We start from the raw sequence: 16,619 nt of genomic DNA, 5'->3' as shown, positions 1-16,619 counted from the left end.
GCCTAACGAGCGACGTCCTCGCTCAGTCGTACAACGTTACGCAAAAGTGCGCAGCGCAGAAGTGTCCTTATGCAAGTATGTGCACATAGGCACGACGCTTCCAACAGTTTTGTTTTTATAAAAAAAGAAAAACCTATTTTTGCGACTCCTTTTACCCTTCACGCGAAATTCGCACAAAGAGGGGGGAAGGGCAATTTGAACATACTACGAAATTGTGACCCGCATTACGGTGGAACAAAGAAAAAAAAAAAAGGAAAGCGCAACAGAAGAATGCGCTATGCGTAAAGGGTAACGCGTAACGCGTCACGCGTGGCGCATAAGCAGGCACAAACATAAAAAGGCGAAGGGGCGAGGAAAAAAAAAAAATAATAAATAAAACACAGTACGAGGGATGCTCCTAGGCACGAAAAATAAGACTCGATGGTTTACGAAAACTTTAAAAACGTCGGGGGAAATTTTAACTCGAACGTCATTCCATCTCGCCGTACAAATTATCCATTTTGGAAAATGGCAAATGATTTACGAAAAAAGGGGTTGAGATGGGGGGGAAAGGCGGCAAGTGAGGAGCAGCCCCAAGGGGAGAAACACAAAAAAGAGTAACGCAAAACAGAGTAACACAAAAAAAGAGTCGCACAAAACAGCGTGCCGCAAAGCAGCGTGGCGCAAAACAGCGTGGCACAAAACAAAGTAGAAAACTGAACGGAAACAAACGGGGGGGCCAAACGATGCGCCTAATTTCGCAGAGAAAGGAATATGTTAATTTCGAGGGCCCTTCTTCTATCAGATCCGGTGGCCTGCAGGGGGGGGACATACGCACACGTGTATATAAATGCATACGCACGTACATAGGTACAAACACACATACACAGGTTCACACGTTACATATGTAACAGGCGATCTCGTAAACGGATGCACCGCATAGCTGGGCCCATTACTTTCAAGTTTTGGTATAGTATCGTGTGGTTGATTTTCTTGGCCTCCTTTTTCAGCAGCTCCAACAGAGTGAACGCTTTGACAATTCCATGTTGCCTTCCTACAATTTTGATATTTCCCTTTGGGAAAAAAATGTAAGCGGCAGGTGGTAATGGAGGGGGGGTCAGGTCAACGGGGGGTATCTACGCCGCAGGGCAGCGGTTTAGCATACGTCGCCGCGGATCAGCGGATCAGCAGATCTGCAGATCAGCAGATCAGCGCAACGCTGCGCAGGGGCATGTAGCAAAAAGGGAGGAAAGTTTTTTTATCAAATGGGCGTTTACTATTTTCATCCTCTCAAGGCAATCCGCAATATATTTTTGTACGTTCTCCGACTCAGTTGTAACAACTATTTCGTAACAGTCCGGATTCTTCATTTATTCCTTTCTCTTTGGTGGCCACTCCCCCTCGGTTTGGGTTCCAAAGGAGTGTTCGCTACGCCTGGCGAGGGATACGTACGTAAGTTACGTACATATATTATATATACATACGTATAAACTGTACGTACGCGTTTTTTTCTTTTTATTTCCGCTTGGTAAGCTACAACGCTGAGAAAGTCTTCTTCTCTTTTGGAAGATTTAAACTTCCGCTGCCGCAAAAAAAAAAAAAAAAAAAAAAAAAAAAAAAAAATTTCAAATGGCTCATAAGTAAAATCATAGAAAATGGCATTTCCAAATTGCCCGGAGTTTTTTCCCCTTCGCTAAGAGTTCCGTTCCGCCAAAAAGCAAAACGACGTCGAGGATATGTGAAGCGCATCTGGGGCGCCGCACTGTAAAAGTAAATATAGTACATATGCTGTACATGAATATTTTGCAGTGCACTGTACGCTGGTATTTCTTCGCTGCTGGGGGATGTTCTCCTCATGCGGGTATGCGTGGGCATGCTTATCTTGTATACGTACGCGGGAAGGCGAACAAGGGAAAAGTAAAAAAAATGATTCCCACCAAATTGATGGAAAAAAATGACTCAAATGACCAAACGAACAACTCGCAAAGTTCCATTTACAATTTTGGCCAGTTTTTATTTTTACGCTTTTGGCAGCTCTATGCGCCAAAGCACCGTATTTTTTTTTTTTTTTTTTTTTTGCGAACATATAATAACACCCTCCCGCGAGAACAACCGACGTGCCACCTAAATTGATGGCAAGCCTTTTTTTTTTTTTTTTTGAACGAATTGATCGTGAATAAAGCGAAGCGGCAGATATGTTTCATTTTTAAGGTGAAAAGAAAAGGTATCCGTTTTTGATGCAAAATTGAGTACATAAAAAGGATGTACCAAAACAAATGCGCACTGAGATGAGCGTGTTTTGCAAGTGGAAACAAAATGAAAGAAAGTTAAAAAGTAACAAGTAAAAAAATAAAAAAACAAACAAACAAACGAAAAATTTAACTTTGAAACAGGGACGACAGAAGGACGTCCACAAGCTCGGGGTTGTCCATATAATCGTAGGTGCTTTCGATTCTGCTATCGCGCGGTTCCGGCAGCTGCAATTTAAAAAAAAAAAAAGGGGAAAATCGGCATGTAAAAAAAATGCAACAAATATTAACAAATTGTGTTGCAGAGAAACGCGCGCAGATTCCCCTGCACACATTATCAACAGAGGGATAAGCACTTAAGGTGAGAGGCGCCCGCTTTAATCACGTGACGCGCGCCACAACAGTGGCATGCCGCGCCCTCCGCGTATTTATTTTCGAACCATGAAATTCACTAATTTGGGAATGGGGTCAAACGAGGTGATTTTGCCCTTGTTCACATGCTTGCTCTCATCTGAGGGGGAAAAAAGGTACACGTATCAAATTGTGTAATATTATGCATTACAATGAATATATAAAATTGGGGTAAAAAAAATTGCGCAATGCACACAAGGCAGCAATTGAATTTCCTCTTTTCTTGTTACATTTTTTTTTTATTTTGTAAATTTCCCGTTGCGATTTCAGCAATTCGCTGTCTTCCCTGCGTGGAAAAAGGGGGGGGTACAGAAGCAAACATGTGTGCGTGTAACGTTTACGCTTCTGCGTGGGTAAACGCACAACGTTCTCTCATGATTACTGATTATCCTTCAAATTTTGGATGGCGTTCAGGAGAAACTTCTTGTAGTAAGCCTAAATGGAGGAGTGAAGCACGCGAGGGGTGTAGAGATGCGCAAAGGGGGGGTGTATAACGTAGGAGCTGCCTATCAACATAACTGCAAATAAAGAAGCACACGCGAGTACAACAGCCGCGTATCATCCTCACCTCGTCGTCGTAAATGTACTGGTTCAAGCTAAAATTTGAGTCGTCACCGTAGAGCCGCTCGTAGAGCTCTTTCCCCACAACGTGATAGTTTATGGTCTGTGGACAGGAGCTCTGAATCAGGGCAGGCAGGTCAAACATGACTTGACTGATTTGGGAAGATATGGGCTGCTCATACGTTTTTAAACTTTTCACAGAACTTATTTTGGTGACTTTATGCATAATGTCAAAAAAGTTTAGGCACATTTTTTTGGAATATTTAAACCAAGTGTCAATTAGTGAGAAGAGTTTCTTTTCACTTTCGGTGGTATGCTGTTCATACAGTTTTGTCCTATTTTCGAAAAAGGGTTTATCTTCTTCATCACAAATTATGTTCACTTCGTTGTATGCGTTTTTATTTACTGGGATGTCTACCTTGATGAATTTATTTTTGAGCAAATTATGTAAAACGGTTAGCAGTTCGCCAATGTCGTTTTTTAATTTTTCTTCATCAAGCTGTACATCGCTTAACGAATCGTTAACGTTGGTGCAATTTTTTGCGCTTTCGACATCTCCGTTTTTATTTTTTTTTTCTTTATCTGCTAATTTTTCATTATATGCAACGAATGGCAAAAGGGGCAGCTTATTCGACAGGCACAAAACCTTCTGCGTTAATATTCTCGTTCTTAGCAAAAATTTATATAAGCTAACTTGCTCCTTAACTTGATTGGCTATTTCTTCTACATCACTGTAGTCGTTATTCAGAAGGTCAGAGTTATCATCTGAGGAGTCTACTTCCTGTTCACTTCCAGCATGGTGCTTTTTTCTCCCCCTTCCCTTTTTTTTGTAGTTTTTAATTTCCAGTTTGTACAGCTCATCTAATTTGTCCTTCTCCTTTTTGTTCTCCCTCTTCTTCTTCTTCTTCTTCAGTAGTGATCCCTTTTTTAGCTTCGCTCCATTGTTCTTCTTAACCTTTTTTGCGCTTCCTAATTTTTTTTTCTTTTTTGAAGCGTCGTTCTGTTTTAATGCCAAGCTTTTTGCTTTTTTTTGTTCTAATGCCATGCTGTTTGCTTTTTTCTGTTCACTATGAGTAGGGGCATATTTCGATATTTCTTCTCAAATGGGAAAAAAATCGCATACGACTTTGCGAACATTGCAAAGGCGTGTTTTCATTTTTTCCAAGAGTCATATCCCAAGATGGAGGATTTTCCAATTTTTTTTAACTAGCTAAACTGTGATTTAAGAAATTTTTTTTTTTTTTTTTTATAATTTTTTTTTAATTTTTTTTTTTATTTTCTGTGGTTCCCTTGTCAGTCACCCGCTAAATGCGGGGAAAATTCCGACGCGGGTGCCACCAATGTCGTGCGATTTTGAGAAAGTGAACGGCGCGTAGTGCAACGCTGTTAAATATTCATTCGAATTTTGCTGATTTGTATCCTACATTTGTTTAGCTACAAACGCGGAGTTTCCTCCTCGCGGCGAAAAAAATAAAATAAGTTTCGTTTCGCAGGAGGGGTGAACTGCACGAATGGTACATGTTATGTGCCTTTATATGCAGGTCAAATGTGAGTCCCTTTTTCCCGTTGCTACTTTGGACGGGCAAGTTATACATGCGTACAGGCGGCATTGTATTTTTTCAAATCATCGCACTTTTCGCCATGACCGATCTGGTTATGCCCAAAAGTTTGGCTGAAAAGGATTGACCAATCATAAAAAAAAAAGGCAAAAGAATGGGGAGATAAACAAACGGGGAAATTTACCTCCATGGTGTTACTACTTTGCAGCATTTCTGCTTGAATGAGACTGCGGGATGGGTTTTACCGCGGAGCGAACGTGTTGACCTTATATTTATCTCCATTTTGTGCTTAAAGGTTAATCCCCGAAAGGGGGGGCTTACACCATTATAAAATATGTGTCTGCGCATATGTATATTTGTGCCTTTGTTTAAAAAAATGCCTTAGCGTAGAACTTTCTTTATGTTCTTTGCGCTTGTGAAAGTTTGGTAAATGTGAAGAGGCTTTTTTCCCCCTACGATGTGATTAACGAGATAGAGGAATCTTGTTCCCAACCTGTTGACAGTTTTTCCATGAACACGCGCATTTTCGTTATTTCATCGATATGCTTAAGTTACTCACTTAAAGTTATCTAGCTCCTCAAAATAACCGAAATGTCGCAATTTCTTAGCTGCATTTTGCCCCCCGTAGAACGCAAAAGTGGCCTTTTTCACGCTTCAAAAGGTAACCACAAATTTATCCCCCTGAAAAGACGAACCAAAATTGTCCACATCAGGTAGCTTTTTTTGCATTCAAAAAAAAAAAAAAAAAAAAAAAAAGCTAAATATCAAAAAAGTTATGAACCGTTCATGTATTTTATGAACAGCAGAAAATACGCTTAAGGAAAAAGAAAAGTCCTGTTTTAAGGCAAAAGGGGATTTTACTATATTCACTAGCTTAAAAAAAGGAGGAAAAAACACACAACCCTTTCGCAATGCATAGAAAATGACAAGTTCAACATTTCACACTTAAATGCTTTCATTTGAACGATTTCGAAGCGAATACGCACATGCAAAAAAATTGATTGTATTTTTATGTAAAAAAAAAAAAAAAATGCATACAAAATTGATATTTCTTCTTCATCCCGTTGTGTGCAATTGTACTCACGCAATAGGCGCAACATATGCCCTGATTAAATTGTAGTTGCAACTGAAAGGAGCGAATAATACCTACGCTCGCAAAAGTTGTAGTTAGAGGACACACCTTCGCGTGGCATACATAAGGCCTCTTTCAAACATCACCATGTGGTGTGAGCGCGCATAACTATCCGAAGTGTATATGACAAGCTGGACGGAACTTTTTTCCCCTTTCACGCTCTACCCTTTTTTACAATTTTCTTCGCATCATTACAGAGGTAAGCGAAAAAGATCAACGCAGATGAGTGGATAAATAAATGAGCGAATAAAGTGATACACACATTTACGCAGAAAAATACTGCGCCAATAGACAGGGCCTCCATGTTTTGCTGTACCGGCGGAACAGACCTGTTTAGTTGCCTTTTTAGACGCATCATGGATTATCCTTTTTGTTATGGTTGTTTTTTTTCCATCATGGGTATATGGAGCGGCATTTTGCAGCATTGCTCATTGGGTATGTGCCTACGTATGTGGAGGCTGTGTGTCACAATTGCGTAACAGTGCGTAAAACGACTCCGCTGCAACGATAAGGTGTGTTATGATAAGTGTTCACCGCCATAGTGTTAAAATGTGCGCTTATTTTTACGAATAGCCTTTCTTTTTCTTGCGCACATGGTACACACCTTTTTTTTGTTAATTCGAAGCAAGGCATTTTTTTTAAAACATTGCTCGAATGGAGGTAAATTATTTTATTTTTTTTTTTTTTTGGCAAATGTTGCGATTTACTTTGTTTCATTTTGTCACCCTTTGAGCGTGTGTTTGTATGGGCCAGATTGCATATGAATGCTTAAGGGTATGGAAAAATCCCCCGCATGTACATTCGCACATTTGCGCGTTCCGTGTGATCACATATATATGTACATATTCACGCGTGTTCTTGCGTACATTTTGCCGATTTGCAATTTTTTGCAAATTCGAGAGAGGAATTAAAAAAACGGCACAAAGATGATACACGTAGATCTTCGGGCTGAAAAGAAAGAATAAACACAGCCAAAAAAAAAAAACTGCGATCATAATTGAGTGTATTTGAAAATGTACACCCAGCGATGAGGGCAGTTTTAGGTGAAATGAAGTGACAAGGCGGGAAAAAAAAAAAAAAAAAAAAAACATGCCATAGCAGAATAACCAGCTCAAAAAAAAAAAAAAAAAACATAACCGTTTGAGGAGCTCTCAGTAAGATATTTCACCAATTCGCTTGTTTTTTTCTACAGGAAAAAGCAAAAGAGCACAATTGTGAACTGCAAAAATTAGTTGTACGTAAAATACCCCCATCGCGGCAATGATTTCTTTCAGCCCCATGGGCATTAAAAAATTGAGCTTTGTTTTGCCCATTGAGAAATTTCGACAAACCAGTTGATAAATAGCCGTACGGTACGCACTGACGCGTTGAAGTGTTTACGCCTTGGAGCATTGAAGCGCTGTAAGGCCTCAAACGTGAAGCAGTGACAGGCGTGAACTCGAAGTAGGGCAGATCGTGGAGGAGAGGATGGCGAAACAAAGGTTGACAGCTTTGGATATACGCGCAATAATCACCCTGTGCAGGAATATCATCGTCGGGTGTGTAGTAACGAACATTTATAACATCTCCAACAAAATTTACGTTTTAAAATGCTCGAAAAAGGAGCAGAAGTATTTTTTCCTTGTCGAAGCTGAAAAGAGAATCCATATAACAGAATGGAAAAGGGAAAAAGATGTGATGCCATCGGCATTTACCATGAAGTTAAGGAAACATTTGAGGTCTCGAAAAATCACCAACATAAGTCAACTGGGAGGAGACAGAGTGGTTGACATCCAATTTGGCTTCGACGATAAAGCATGCCATCTGATTGTGGAGTTATACATTGCTGGGAATATTATCCTCACAGACAATAACCACAAAATATTGTCCATTTTGAAGACCAATGATGCTATTGGGAAGAAGTATAACATCAATGATGTGTACAATGTGGAGGAGCACACGTCCATCATGCTGCATAGAAGTTTGGATGTAGTCGACTTGGAAAATGTAAAGAAGAGCATCAGCGAAATGATGCTCCTTTATAATGGTGTCACACTTGAGGATGCTTCTTCCATATCAAAGGGTGTAGTAGTAGAGGGGCGTAATGGCGTCATAGCGCATGATTTGCAAAATAACCGGGTGGAAAACACAAATTTAGGGTTGGCACAAATTAAGGCGATTTTTGGTGAACGTACCAATGGTGTAGACGAAAAAGCCACAGTCAGCAAAAAGGGGAGTGACAATAATGGTGGTGGTAGGATACAAAAGGGAGCTGCGAAGAATGGCATTGTGGAAGAAGCACACCGAGGAGGTAAGGATAAAGCAAAAAATAAGGGGAGCAGCAACGCCAAATTGAAGAGCGCCAAACATGTGGAGGACAAAACGTCGGCAAATTTGAACAACAGCTCGAATAAAAAAATGGGCACCCCCATTTGCAGCGATAATGAGAAAGGGAAAAAGATGAAGAAGCTTAAAACGTTGACTGATTTAGCCAGCAAGCTTATTGTGTTTGCCCATAGCGATTTAATTGTCCATTCGTTAATCGCATCTGATGTGAACCCCTCCGATTTGTTGGAGAAATACAGCTTGAGTGACTTGGGCCAAATTTTGCTCAAAGCGATAAATGAGGCGCTATGCGTGCTGAACAGTTTTAGCAGTGAAGGGGGGTGTGTGAAGGGTTACGGCTTTGCCCCGAAGGGCGGTGCAAAATGCGAAAAGGGAACAAAAGCGGAAAAGAATAAAACGGACGGTGTGGGAGGCGAAGGGGAAATGGAAGCCAAGGAGGAGAGAAGTGGTGAAGAGATCGCTTTTACCGAGTTTTCCCCAATCATTCTGAACAATCATAAAAATAAAGTGGAGGAAAACAAACTAGAAGTCGTCCATTTTGACGACTTTAACAAATGCGTAGACACCTATTTCAGTAGAATGGAATTGTCCAAATACGACAAGCAGCAGGAGGTGATTAAGATTAAAAAGTCTCTCACCAAAATGGACAAAATTAAGCTGGACCATGAGAGGAGAATCGATCAGTTGGAGAAGGAGGTGAGTACTTTGAGGAAAAAAATTTCGCTAATTCAAATGAACGACGAATTGGTTGAGCAAGCCATACAGTTGATGCGTGCCGCAGTCGCGACGAATGCCAACTGGGAAAAAATCTGGGAGCATATTAAACTTTTTAAGAAGCAGAATCATCCCATAGCGCTGCGGATTAGCTCCGTGAATTTTAACAACTGCGAAATGGAGTTGCTCTTAGATGACGGGGAGGAAAACGGGCTGGGAAGCGACGACTCCAGTGAGGCAAACGGGAGAAGCGATGACCCCTCTAGTGAGGCAAACGAACAACCATCAAAGGGGAAAAAATCGTCCAACAAGAAAGCTGCAACAAACAACCGGTTCGCAGTCACCATAAATCTGAACAACTCTGTATACGGAAATGTAGAAGATTATCAGAAGCTGCGAAAGAAGGCAGAAGAAAAAATCAGGAAAACAAAAATATCCACCAACTTTGCTGTAAAAAAAGTGGAGAAAAAAAAAAAAGAAAAAGAAAATAAACAAAAGGGAAAGCATAACAAGACAGTTGGTCAAATTCAAAAGATAAGAAAAGTCTACTGGTTTGAGAAGTTCCACTGGTTTATCTCGTCAGAAAATTATTTAGTCATTGCTGGGAGGGACGCTCTACAAAATGAAATTTTGTTTAGGAGGTATTTCCAAAAGAATGATGTTTATGTGCATGCAGATATTCATGGTGCTTCCACATGTATTATCAAAAATCCGCATAAGGACATCCCCATTCCGGAGAAAACTCTGTCCGAGGCGGGTCAGCTAGCCATTTGTAGAAGTTCTGCTTGGAATAATAAGATTATTACTTCGGCTTGGTGGGTGCACTATCACCAAGTTAGTAAATCGGCTCCGACGGGGGAATACCTAAAAACGGGGTCCTTTGTAATCAGGGGGAAGAAGAATTACTTGCCGCACGTCAAGCTGGAAATGGGGCTGTGTATAATTTTTCAGGTGGACAATGCGGCGCTGGACAATAACGAGGAAAACAATTTGGACGACACGCAGAAGAGCTTCGAAAATGATGGGGAGAGGAGGAGCAGCGACGGTGATCAGGCAGTTGTGGGGGGGGTCACTATTGATGCCTGCACCGCAGAGGGTCACATCCAAGCTGGCAATCCCTACACAGGCCCAATGGAAGGAACTTCCTTCCCTGCGACTGTTCTAACGAGGGGAAGACACCAGCAGAACGGTGGTAGTACGTCCGCTAAATGTACCTACCCCTCCGCATCGAACGAGTGCTTCGAATTGCAGGATGCCCCAGAAGGTATAAAAAATGCGAAGGGTGTAAACAGCTGCGTTGCGCCAAATGTGCCATGTAGGGGACATTTAAAGAGGTGTGAAAGGAAGAAGAGGCATATGTACAACCGTTTTGTTGGCTTCTTCCTTCCGGACAGAAATAGAACAAATCTGTTGAATAAAAATTTTGAGAAAAAGTTCGACCGGGTCTTTCCCCTTTTGGAAAAATTAGGAATCGCGTACAATCACGATTGTGCAATTGTGAGAGGGTTGTTAAGCTGGGTAGCTTCCAATTTGTGGTCGGATGAACGCAATTACGGAGCAGTCCTTAAACCCCTCATGCGTGGCAGAAATGGGCATCTCTCAAAATGTGGCATGTGCGCCGCTTTGAAGAGGACTCACAAAAGGTTGCTACTCAGAATTTGCAACGTCTTCGTGTATTTCTTTCTGGAAAGGTATTACCCCGTTTTGAAGGAGCACATACCGTTGGGGGATCCCACTTTGCGCCCATTTTTGAGAAGGTTAAAAGAGGCTATCACTTTTTTTGTTTCGCATAGGGGGTTTGCACAGAAGGGCAGTTACACATGTCTCAGTTTATATTTAGAAGGCATCCCAGATATGACGTGCACTGGTAGGCATGATGGCCCGTTTGAGGGATTGGAAGATACGAGGATGGTCAGTAATGCAGTAGAATTGAAGAAGTTCTTTCCCTCTAGCTTTACGAATGGAGGGTCGGTCGAACAGCTTGGGAGTAACTGTGTAAAGGATTATCTGTGTGAGGGGGAAAAGAGGAGCCCATTTATTTTTGTCGAGTGCGCGGTGTATGGGGCACCCCCAGTGACCTTCAAAGATGAGGACTCAAATGATTCCGAGGCGGATAAGAAGGTAAAGGCGGAACTGGGTGACCACCCGTCGGTAAGTAGCCATGATGAGAAGAGAGAGTGTGGGGAAGAGGAGGAGAAGGCAAAAAGAGTTTCCTTTGTAAGTGATCATGGTGAAGAAGGTCCCAAATTGGTAAGGCCCGCGAGATCTCGCAAGTGTACTGGGTTTGTAAAGATGGACGTGAGTAAGCTGCTCCAGGAGATAGAGGAGGAAGAGGAAGAAGAGCATCATGATGAAGAAGAAGGGGTGGCAGACGCAACCGAGGAGACAGGCACCTCCACCAAAGTTACCCTTTGCGAAGCGGGGGAGGGAAGGGGTGAGAAAAAAAGCGTCACCTTTACGTCAGAGGATGAGTCCGTTGGTGATGCAAAGCAACCCTCGTTGAATGTGCCCAGGCCAGTGAGGACGCGCAAACCCACGGGCTTCGTCAAAATGGACGTCAGCAAGTTGTTGCAGCAGATAGGGGATGAGCAAAGTTTGGAGGATGTGGGAGAGGATAATGCGGTGAGGCAGGTGGGTCAGGTGAGTAATTCAAATAGTGAGCTTAACGAGGAGGGAGCCAAGGGAGACACGCAGGAAGAGGTAAGTGCGACGTTCGGCGAGGGCCCTCGTAGACCCAGCATAAGGAAAAAAAGCGTGTCTTTCAGCTCAGAGGATGAGCATATCTACGTCGAAAGGCAGGAGTCGCTCAACGTGCCGAGGCCGGTTAGGTCGCGAAAGCCCACAGGGTATGTCAAGATGGATGTGCGCAAGTTGCTGGAGGAGATAGAGAATGAGGAGAAGTCCGACGAGGGGGGTGTAGCGGCTGCTCCAGACAATGCGGACGAAACGAGCAGCGCGAACCATCTGAATGGCTCCAACGCAGAGGATGAACATAAGGAGGAGACACCAAAAGTGACCTTCGCCGAGGGTGCACTTAGCCCTGATTTGAAGAAAAAAAGCGTCTCCTTCAGTTACGAGGATGTGTATATGCAAGGAGAGAAAAATGAATCTCTGAATGCGCCCAGGCCGGTTAGGTCGCGCAAGCCCACGGGCTTCGTCAAAATGGATGTTAGCAAGTTGCTTGAGGAGATAGATCTTGAAGAAAATTCTGACGAAGGGGAGGAAGGCACAGAAAAAGTGGAGCCACAAGTGCAACCACAAATGGTGACGGGCACTGACATGACCCCAAGTGATAATCAAAAGGAAAAAAAAGTTACCTTTACTGGGCAGACTGGAAAATCTGTTTCTGTGAAGGAACCGGAGTCGCCGGGCTTTTCCAGACCGGCCAGACCTCGCAAAGCAACTGGTTTTGTCAAAATGGATTTGAGCAAGTTGCTGGAGGATGTGGAGGGGGGAGACGGAAGTAGCGACGGGGGGGGGGCACCAGAAGGGAAGAAAAACTTCGACGGTGATGGTAACGACGATGATGAGGAGGATGAGGATGACGATGACGACGACGACGGTGATGGAGGAAGTTATCAGGAAAGCGAGGAATCGGACGAATCAGACGAATCGGACGAGAGCAACCAATCGGCCAGCGACGACCAAACGGATGGGGATGGAGAGGACAGCGACAGTGATGATAGCCATGGTGGAAACGCACAACCCAGTGGAAATAAACGTGGGGGAAAAGGAAACAATGAAAAGGGGAGTCATGAGGATGACCAAAATGGGGAGAAAAAATACAGAAATAATTCAAATAAGCAGAGCGAAAATGAGGTCAAAAAGAATGCCGCAAAGGAACAAAATGGTTCTGTTAACCAGGGAACTGTGAAGGACCAAAAAAAGGATAAGGTAATGGAGTGGCCAAATGGCAGCAAAGTGGCAGCAAAAGGGAACGTGCCGACCGTTTGACGAAGCAAAAAAAAACTGCAAAATGATCACATCGGGCGAGTTTCGCAATGAAACGTTTTTACACGATAGCAATGTTATGGGAAAAAATAACCAAACAATATGCATGCTATTTTTTTTTTTTTTTTTTTTTTTCAGAGTTGCGTGCACCTGTTGAGAGGGGCGAGAACGAAAAAGAAGCGAATGAAGAAAAAGTACCGGGAACAGAATGACGACGAGGAGGAAAGGCAGCTGCACATGAAGATAATTGGGGCAAGAAAGGTTAGCGAAAAAGGGGGTGAACATATGCATGCCGCTGCGCATGTGTGTATTCCTCTTTTGCATTGTGATGTTACCACGTCCTCCGTTCATCACTTGCTTTTCCCCGAGACTGTTCATGCAAATTTTTTGATATACCCCCTTCTGCAGATGAAGCACGAGACGGAGAAGGCAAAAGTGGAGAAGCTGGAGAGCAAGGCGGCGGAGCAGGAAAACAAATATAAGAGCCCCAAAGAAGTCACAATCAATTTTGAGGAAATAAACGAGGAAGAAATGAAGGTAAAGAAGAAAAAAAAAATTACACTTCGCATTAGCATAAGGGAAAAATGCATAGTTATGCATATACATATATATATATGCATATGAGCGTGTGTGTACATTTTTTGTGAACCCCGATGGGCGCACTTCTCCACGCCGCGAAGCACACGTCAGGCGAACACCCACGTTTCCCCTCCTTCGTAGGACAAAATGAGCGAATTAAAGAAGTTGGTGTGCACCCCCAAGGAAGGAGACAACTTGGTGTTTGCAATTCCGATGTGTGCGCCTTACTCAGCCATTCAGGTAGCAACCCATCAGCCCCTTGGCAGAAGGGGGAAGTGGCCGCCTAGATAAGCGGCGTAACCACATGGCTCCCATTTTTTTGCTGCTTTCCCTTTTGTAGAATCAAAAGTACAAGGTGAAGCTGGTGCCCGGAAATGCCAAAAAGGGGAAGGTTGCCGAATCGTGCATTTCGTACTTCCTGAAAATGTCAACCGAAGAAAAGGAAAAGGAGCTCATCAAAAATATATCGGTAGGGCAGCCCTAAATTTCCACCCAGCTGCTTACTTTACTGCGAGGAGAGGGGGCCTTATTTGACGTGTCGCATCAACAGTTGGAGACTAATAAACGTTGCGCAATTGTCCTTTTTCTATGAGCAGTTGCCCCGTTTATGTAGCCACATATTATTCGCAATATTTTCCAAATGATCGGCATGGTACATTTGGACGTGTAACAAATGAGTGCCTCCTGTTGAGCAAACCAACTTTGCAGCAAGCTTATGCATCTGTGCGAAATGCACATGCACATGGGCACCTCTTTTTATTATTATTTTTTTTTTTTTTTACGTGCAGGTGGACGAACTGGGAAACTGCATTATAACAAATTCGACCCCAGATCTGAAGGAGTTAAAGCCGGCTACGAAGCACAATTTTGTGCAAAAGGGGAAGGGCAAAAAGGCGAAATGAGGAGCTCTGGGCTGTGCCTGGGGTGTTGCGTGCCCGGCTGGCGGCATGTTCGACCCACCGGAATTGCACTAGTCGTTCGTGTAACTACCCATCTGTTTAGTTAATAATACGGTAAACTATACGTCCAATTATCCGCCCAATTATATATCGAATTATTTTTTTTTATTTTTTTTTTTTTGTCGCGTTGACGCGTTGCCCAATTTTGTACGCCCTTGCAAAGCGCCGCCCAGCTTTGCGTGTCCCCGTGCACCCTTTCGTGTAAGTGTCCTTTTTTAAAACGTGCAGTGCGTTCCACGGCGGGGGAGAAGCCTCCTTTCAAGCCGCTTTTCGCTTGTTCACCATCAAACAGACCTTTGCTTATGCATGGCAAAACTGACCGTGCAAAAATGTGTACCTTTAACTGCGACCGTGTGGGGTGCGGTGTGTATGTATATATATGTTTGCATATATACTCACATACATGTACGCTTGGACGCGCGCTCCTAATTGTACTAGCACTGCGAACGAGTGGAATTGCAAAAATAACAACGTCCTAAATTCTGTTGTGGTGGATGCACGCGTGGGCGGTGAGCAGCAGGTATTGGTGGGGGTTCTATAAGTGCGATCATAAGTGCACATAACTAGGCAAAAGAAAAAATATATGCACATTTGTATATATATTTATTTGTGTGTGCACCCATTAAAAGCACGTCGCCATGTCACTACTTTGCAATTCATTCGTTTGGCGAACGATACGGCGGTGTTGGAAGAGGCACCACACACACTCATTTGCGTGGTGTAACTTTTTCAATTTTTTGAAGACCAGTTGTGCATATTGTGGGTGGAAAGAAAACAGGCCAAACGCGCAGCCTCCTTTTTAATTTCTTTTAAAACGGCAAAATTGTAATTTTTCAGGTGAAGGGGCAGGGGAAAAACACACAGCGTGGCAACAGATGGATGCTTTTATTTTTTTTTTTTCCCTTAAAAATGTTAATTAAAACGGATAGGTACAGCTCAGAAGTTAATCTACTGTGTTGTACGATTTGCGTAATGGCTATCTGAAAAGTTGCCCACCATTTTGTGCAATTTTTTGACTGCCTTTTTTGTTACAATTTTGGGAAAGTATAGAAGGCGCTCCTTTTTTAACGTCCACTTGTAGGGCGTTTTAACAAAAAAGTAAAAATTTGCCTCCCCTGGGAAGAAAAAAAAAAAAAAAAAAATTCCTTTTTCATATATAAATCGTTACATGGTTAGCTCCGGAGAGTGTGTGTTTCGCCGTTTTTCTTTCCTTGAAGTGCGCCTTACGCGTATGTTGCTTTTTTGCATGTCAGCACAGTGCATTGCGCAATGCGCACATGGGTGAAGTGACACTGATATTTTCGCACTGCGCATGTGAATGTATAAAAGCGCGACGCATATGTGAATGCGCATTGCTGCGCTGTATATGTGCGTAAGCAAAGGAACACGTGCGAAAGTGCGGCGGGCATAAGCAGATATCCGTGCAGGTGCACACGTATGCGCCAATCTAAATATAGGGGGGGATGTTATCGGTAACATAACTGCGCGCACATGTGCCCAACATCGTAACGTACATTAGCGCACATAGCACGTGCTATCTGCCACCTACTACCTGCTACCTGCGAGCAGCCGCACCGACACGAGTGCACTTACGACATGTGCGTAACTGTTACATACGCACATGTTCTACCTGCATACGTGGTGGGCGGGCTCGCAAGAAATGCACACATGTGGTGGTCCTCACACGTTGGCAAGCGCGCATGAGCACATATGTAAGCATATATATATGCATATATATGTCACATGTATGTCACATATATGTACATACGTTTATGTATTTTTTTTCCAAAAACGGCTTAACGTGTGAGCATATGCAACTACGCACGTGACTCTCATCCCGCGCACGACGTTACATAGCCGTTGTGGCAAGAACAAAAAAAAAAAAAAAAAACGGCGCACATTTACGTTTTTTTTTTTCCGAAACTTTTTTCCACAAAAATATAACATCATGTGCTTCTCTCATTTTAGCAAAATTGGGGACAATTGTGCTGTTTTGTAAGTGCCCCCACCAAAAAAAAAAGAAAAAAAGTAAATAATCATTTGAGTAAAACAAAAAGGAATATTTTTTAATTGTTATCAAAATTGTAAGCGAAAAATGAGAACATATTAATAACCGTTTTTTTTTATAAACATCGTTGTGGATTTGAACATGCCTGTATATGATGAATGTATACCAAGTTTACGCTCTTTTACTTTTTTT

At 42.7% G+C, this 16,619-nt stretch overlaps 3 protein-coding genes across 3 annotated transcripts, besides 32 other annotated features; 1 reads left to right on the top strand and 2 right to left on the bottom strand.

The window, feature by feature from the left end:
• Positions 1-382: 382 nt before the first annotated feature.
• Positions 383-406: a microsatellite.
• A 325-nt stretch (positions 407-731) lies between these two features.
• On the bottom strand, positions 732-1,349 carry PVX_084185 (hypothetical protein, conserved; the record flags this gene model as incomplete). The annotated part of the gene is made up of 3 exons (XM_001616454.1): positions 732-794; positions 936-1,052; positions 1,257-1,349. 3 exons carry the CDS (start codon positions 1,347-1,349, stop codon positions 732-734), a joined length of 273 nt encoding a protein of 90 aa, XP_001616504.1.
• Positions 960-991: a microsatellite.
• Positions 1,042-1,062: a microsatellite.
• Positions 1,350-1,377: 28 nt separating the features above from the next.
• Positions 1,378-1,452: a microsatellite.
• Positions 1,453-1,528: 76 nt separating this feature from the next.
• Positions 1,529-1,585: a microsatellite.
• Positions 1,586-1,672: 87 nt separating this feature from the next.
• Positions 1,673-1,706: a microsatellite.
• Positions 1,707-2,139: 433 nt separating this feature from the next.
• Positions 2,140-2,161: a microsatellite.
• A 41-nt stretch (positions 2,162-2,202) lies between these two features.
• PVX_084180 (hypothetical protein, conserved) lies at positions 2,203-4,419 on the bottom strand. The gene is made up of 5 exons (XM_001616453.1): positions 3,208-4,419; positions 3,022-3,074; positions 2,870-2,925; positions 2,669-2,739; positions 2,203-2,456 (listed from the first exon to the last, which is right to left on the bottom strand). Exons 1-5 carry the CDS (start codon positions 4,243-4,245, stop codon positions 2,358-2,360), a joined length of 1,317 nt encoding a protein of 438 aa, XP_001616503.1. The 5' UTR covers positions 4,246-4,419; the 3' UTR covers positions 2,203-2,357.
• Positions 2,420-2,457: a microsatellite.
• Positions 4,176-4,215: a microsatellite.
• A 115-nt stretch (positions 4,420-4,534) lies between the features above and the next one.
• Positions 4,535-4,583: a microsatellite.
• Positions 4,584-5,594: 1,011 nt separating this feature from the next.
• Positions 5,595-5,619: a microsatellite.
• A 1,442-nt stretch (positions 5,620-7,061) lies between these two features.
• Positions 7,062-7,083: a microsatellite.
• A 70-nt stretch (positions 7,084-7,153) lies between these two features.
• Positions 7,154-7,173: a microsatellite.
• A 185-nt stretch (positions 7,174-7,358) lies between these two features.
• PVX_084175 (hypothetical protein, conserved) lies at positions 7,359-14,517 on the top strand (the record flags this gene model as incomplete). The annotated part of the gene is made up of 6 exons (XM_001616452.1): positions 7,359-12,824; positions 13,020-13,142; positions 13,290-13,418; positions 13,562-13,700; positions 13,801-13,929; positions 14,249-14,517. The coding sequence occupies 6 exons, from the start codon at positions 7,359-7,361 to the stop codon at positions 14,464-14,466; spliced, it is 6,204 nt and encodes a 2,067-aa protein (XP_001616502.1). The 3' UTR covers positions 14,467-14,517.
• Positions 7,795-7,901: a microsatellite.
• Positions 7,923-7,948: a microsatellite.
• Positions 7,949-7,977: a microsatellite.
• Positions 8,676-8,709: a microsatellite.
• Positions 8,964-9,005: a microsatellite.
• Positions 9,283-9,304: a microsatellite.
• Positions 9,500-9,531: a microsatellite.
• Positions 11,398-11,422: a microsatellite.
• Positions 12,538-12,602: a microsatellite.
• Positions 13,098-13,120: a microsatellite.
• Positions 13,502-13,522: a microsatellite.
• Positions 13,760-13,910: a microsatellite.
• Positions 14,003-14,024: a microsatellite.
• Positions 14,111-14,144: a microsatellite.
• Positions 14,462-14,563: a microsatellite.
• Positions 14,564-14,587: a microsatellite.
• A 48-nt stretch (positions 14,588-14,635) lies between these two features.
• Positions 14,636-14,657: a microsatellite.
• Positions 14,658-15,281: 624 nt separating this feature from the next.
• Positions 15,282-15,306: a microsatellite.
• Positions 15,307-16,229: 923 nt separating this feature from the next.
• Positions 16,230-16,301: a microsatellite.
• Between the last annotated feature and the right edge of the window lie 318 nt (positions 16,302-16,619).

Source organism: Plasmodium vivax, chromosome 13 (assembly GCF_000002415.2).
Source record: "Plasmodium vivax chromosome 13, whole genome shotgun sequence".
NCBI lineage: Eukaryota > Apicomplexa > Aconoidasida > Haemosporida > Plasmodiidae > Plasmodium > Plasmodium vivax.
The sequence above is the reverse complement of the archived record's forward strand: the minus strand, read 5'-3'. Positions and strand labels throughout refer to the sequence as shown.

Bases quoted from the DNA above. Each gene is read 5' to 3' on its own strand.
- PVX_084180 (XM_001616453.1), bottom strand. From the start codon at position 4,245: ATGGCATTAGAACAAAAAAAAGCAAAAAGCTTGGCATTAAAACAGAAC. The intron at 3,075-3,207 runs GTGAGGATGATA...TCCTCCATTTAG, and splicing joins AGTACATTTACGACGACGAG to GCTTACTACAAGAAGTTTCT. The intron at 2,457-2,668 runs GTTCGAAAATAA...TTTAAATTGCAG, and splicing joins CCAAATTAGTGAATTTCATG to CTGCCGGAACCGCGCGATAG.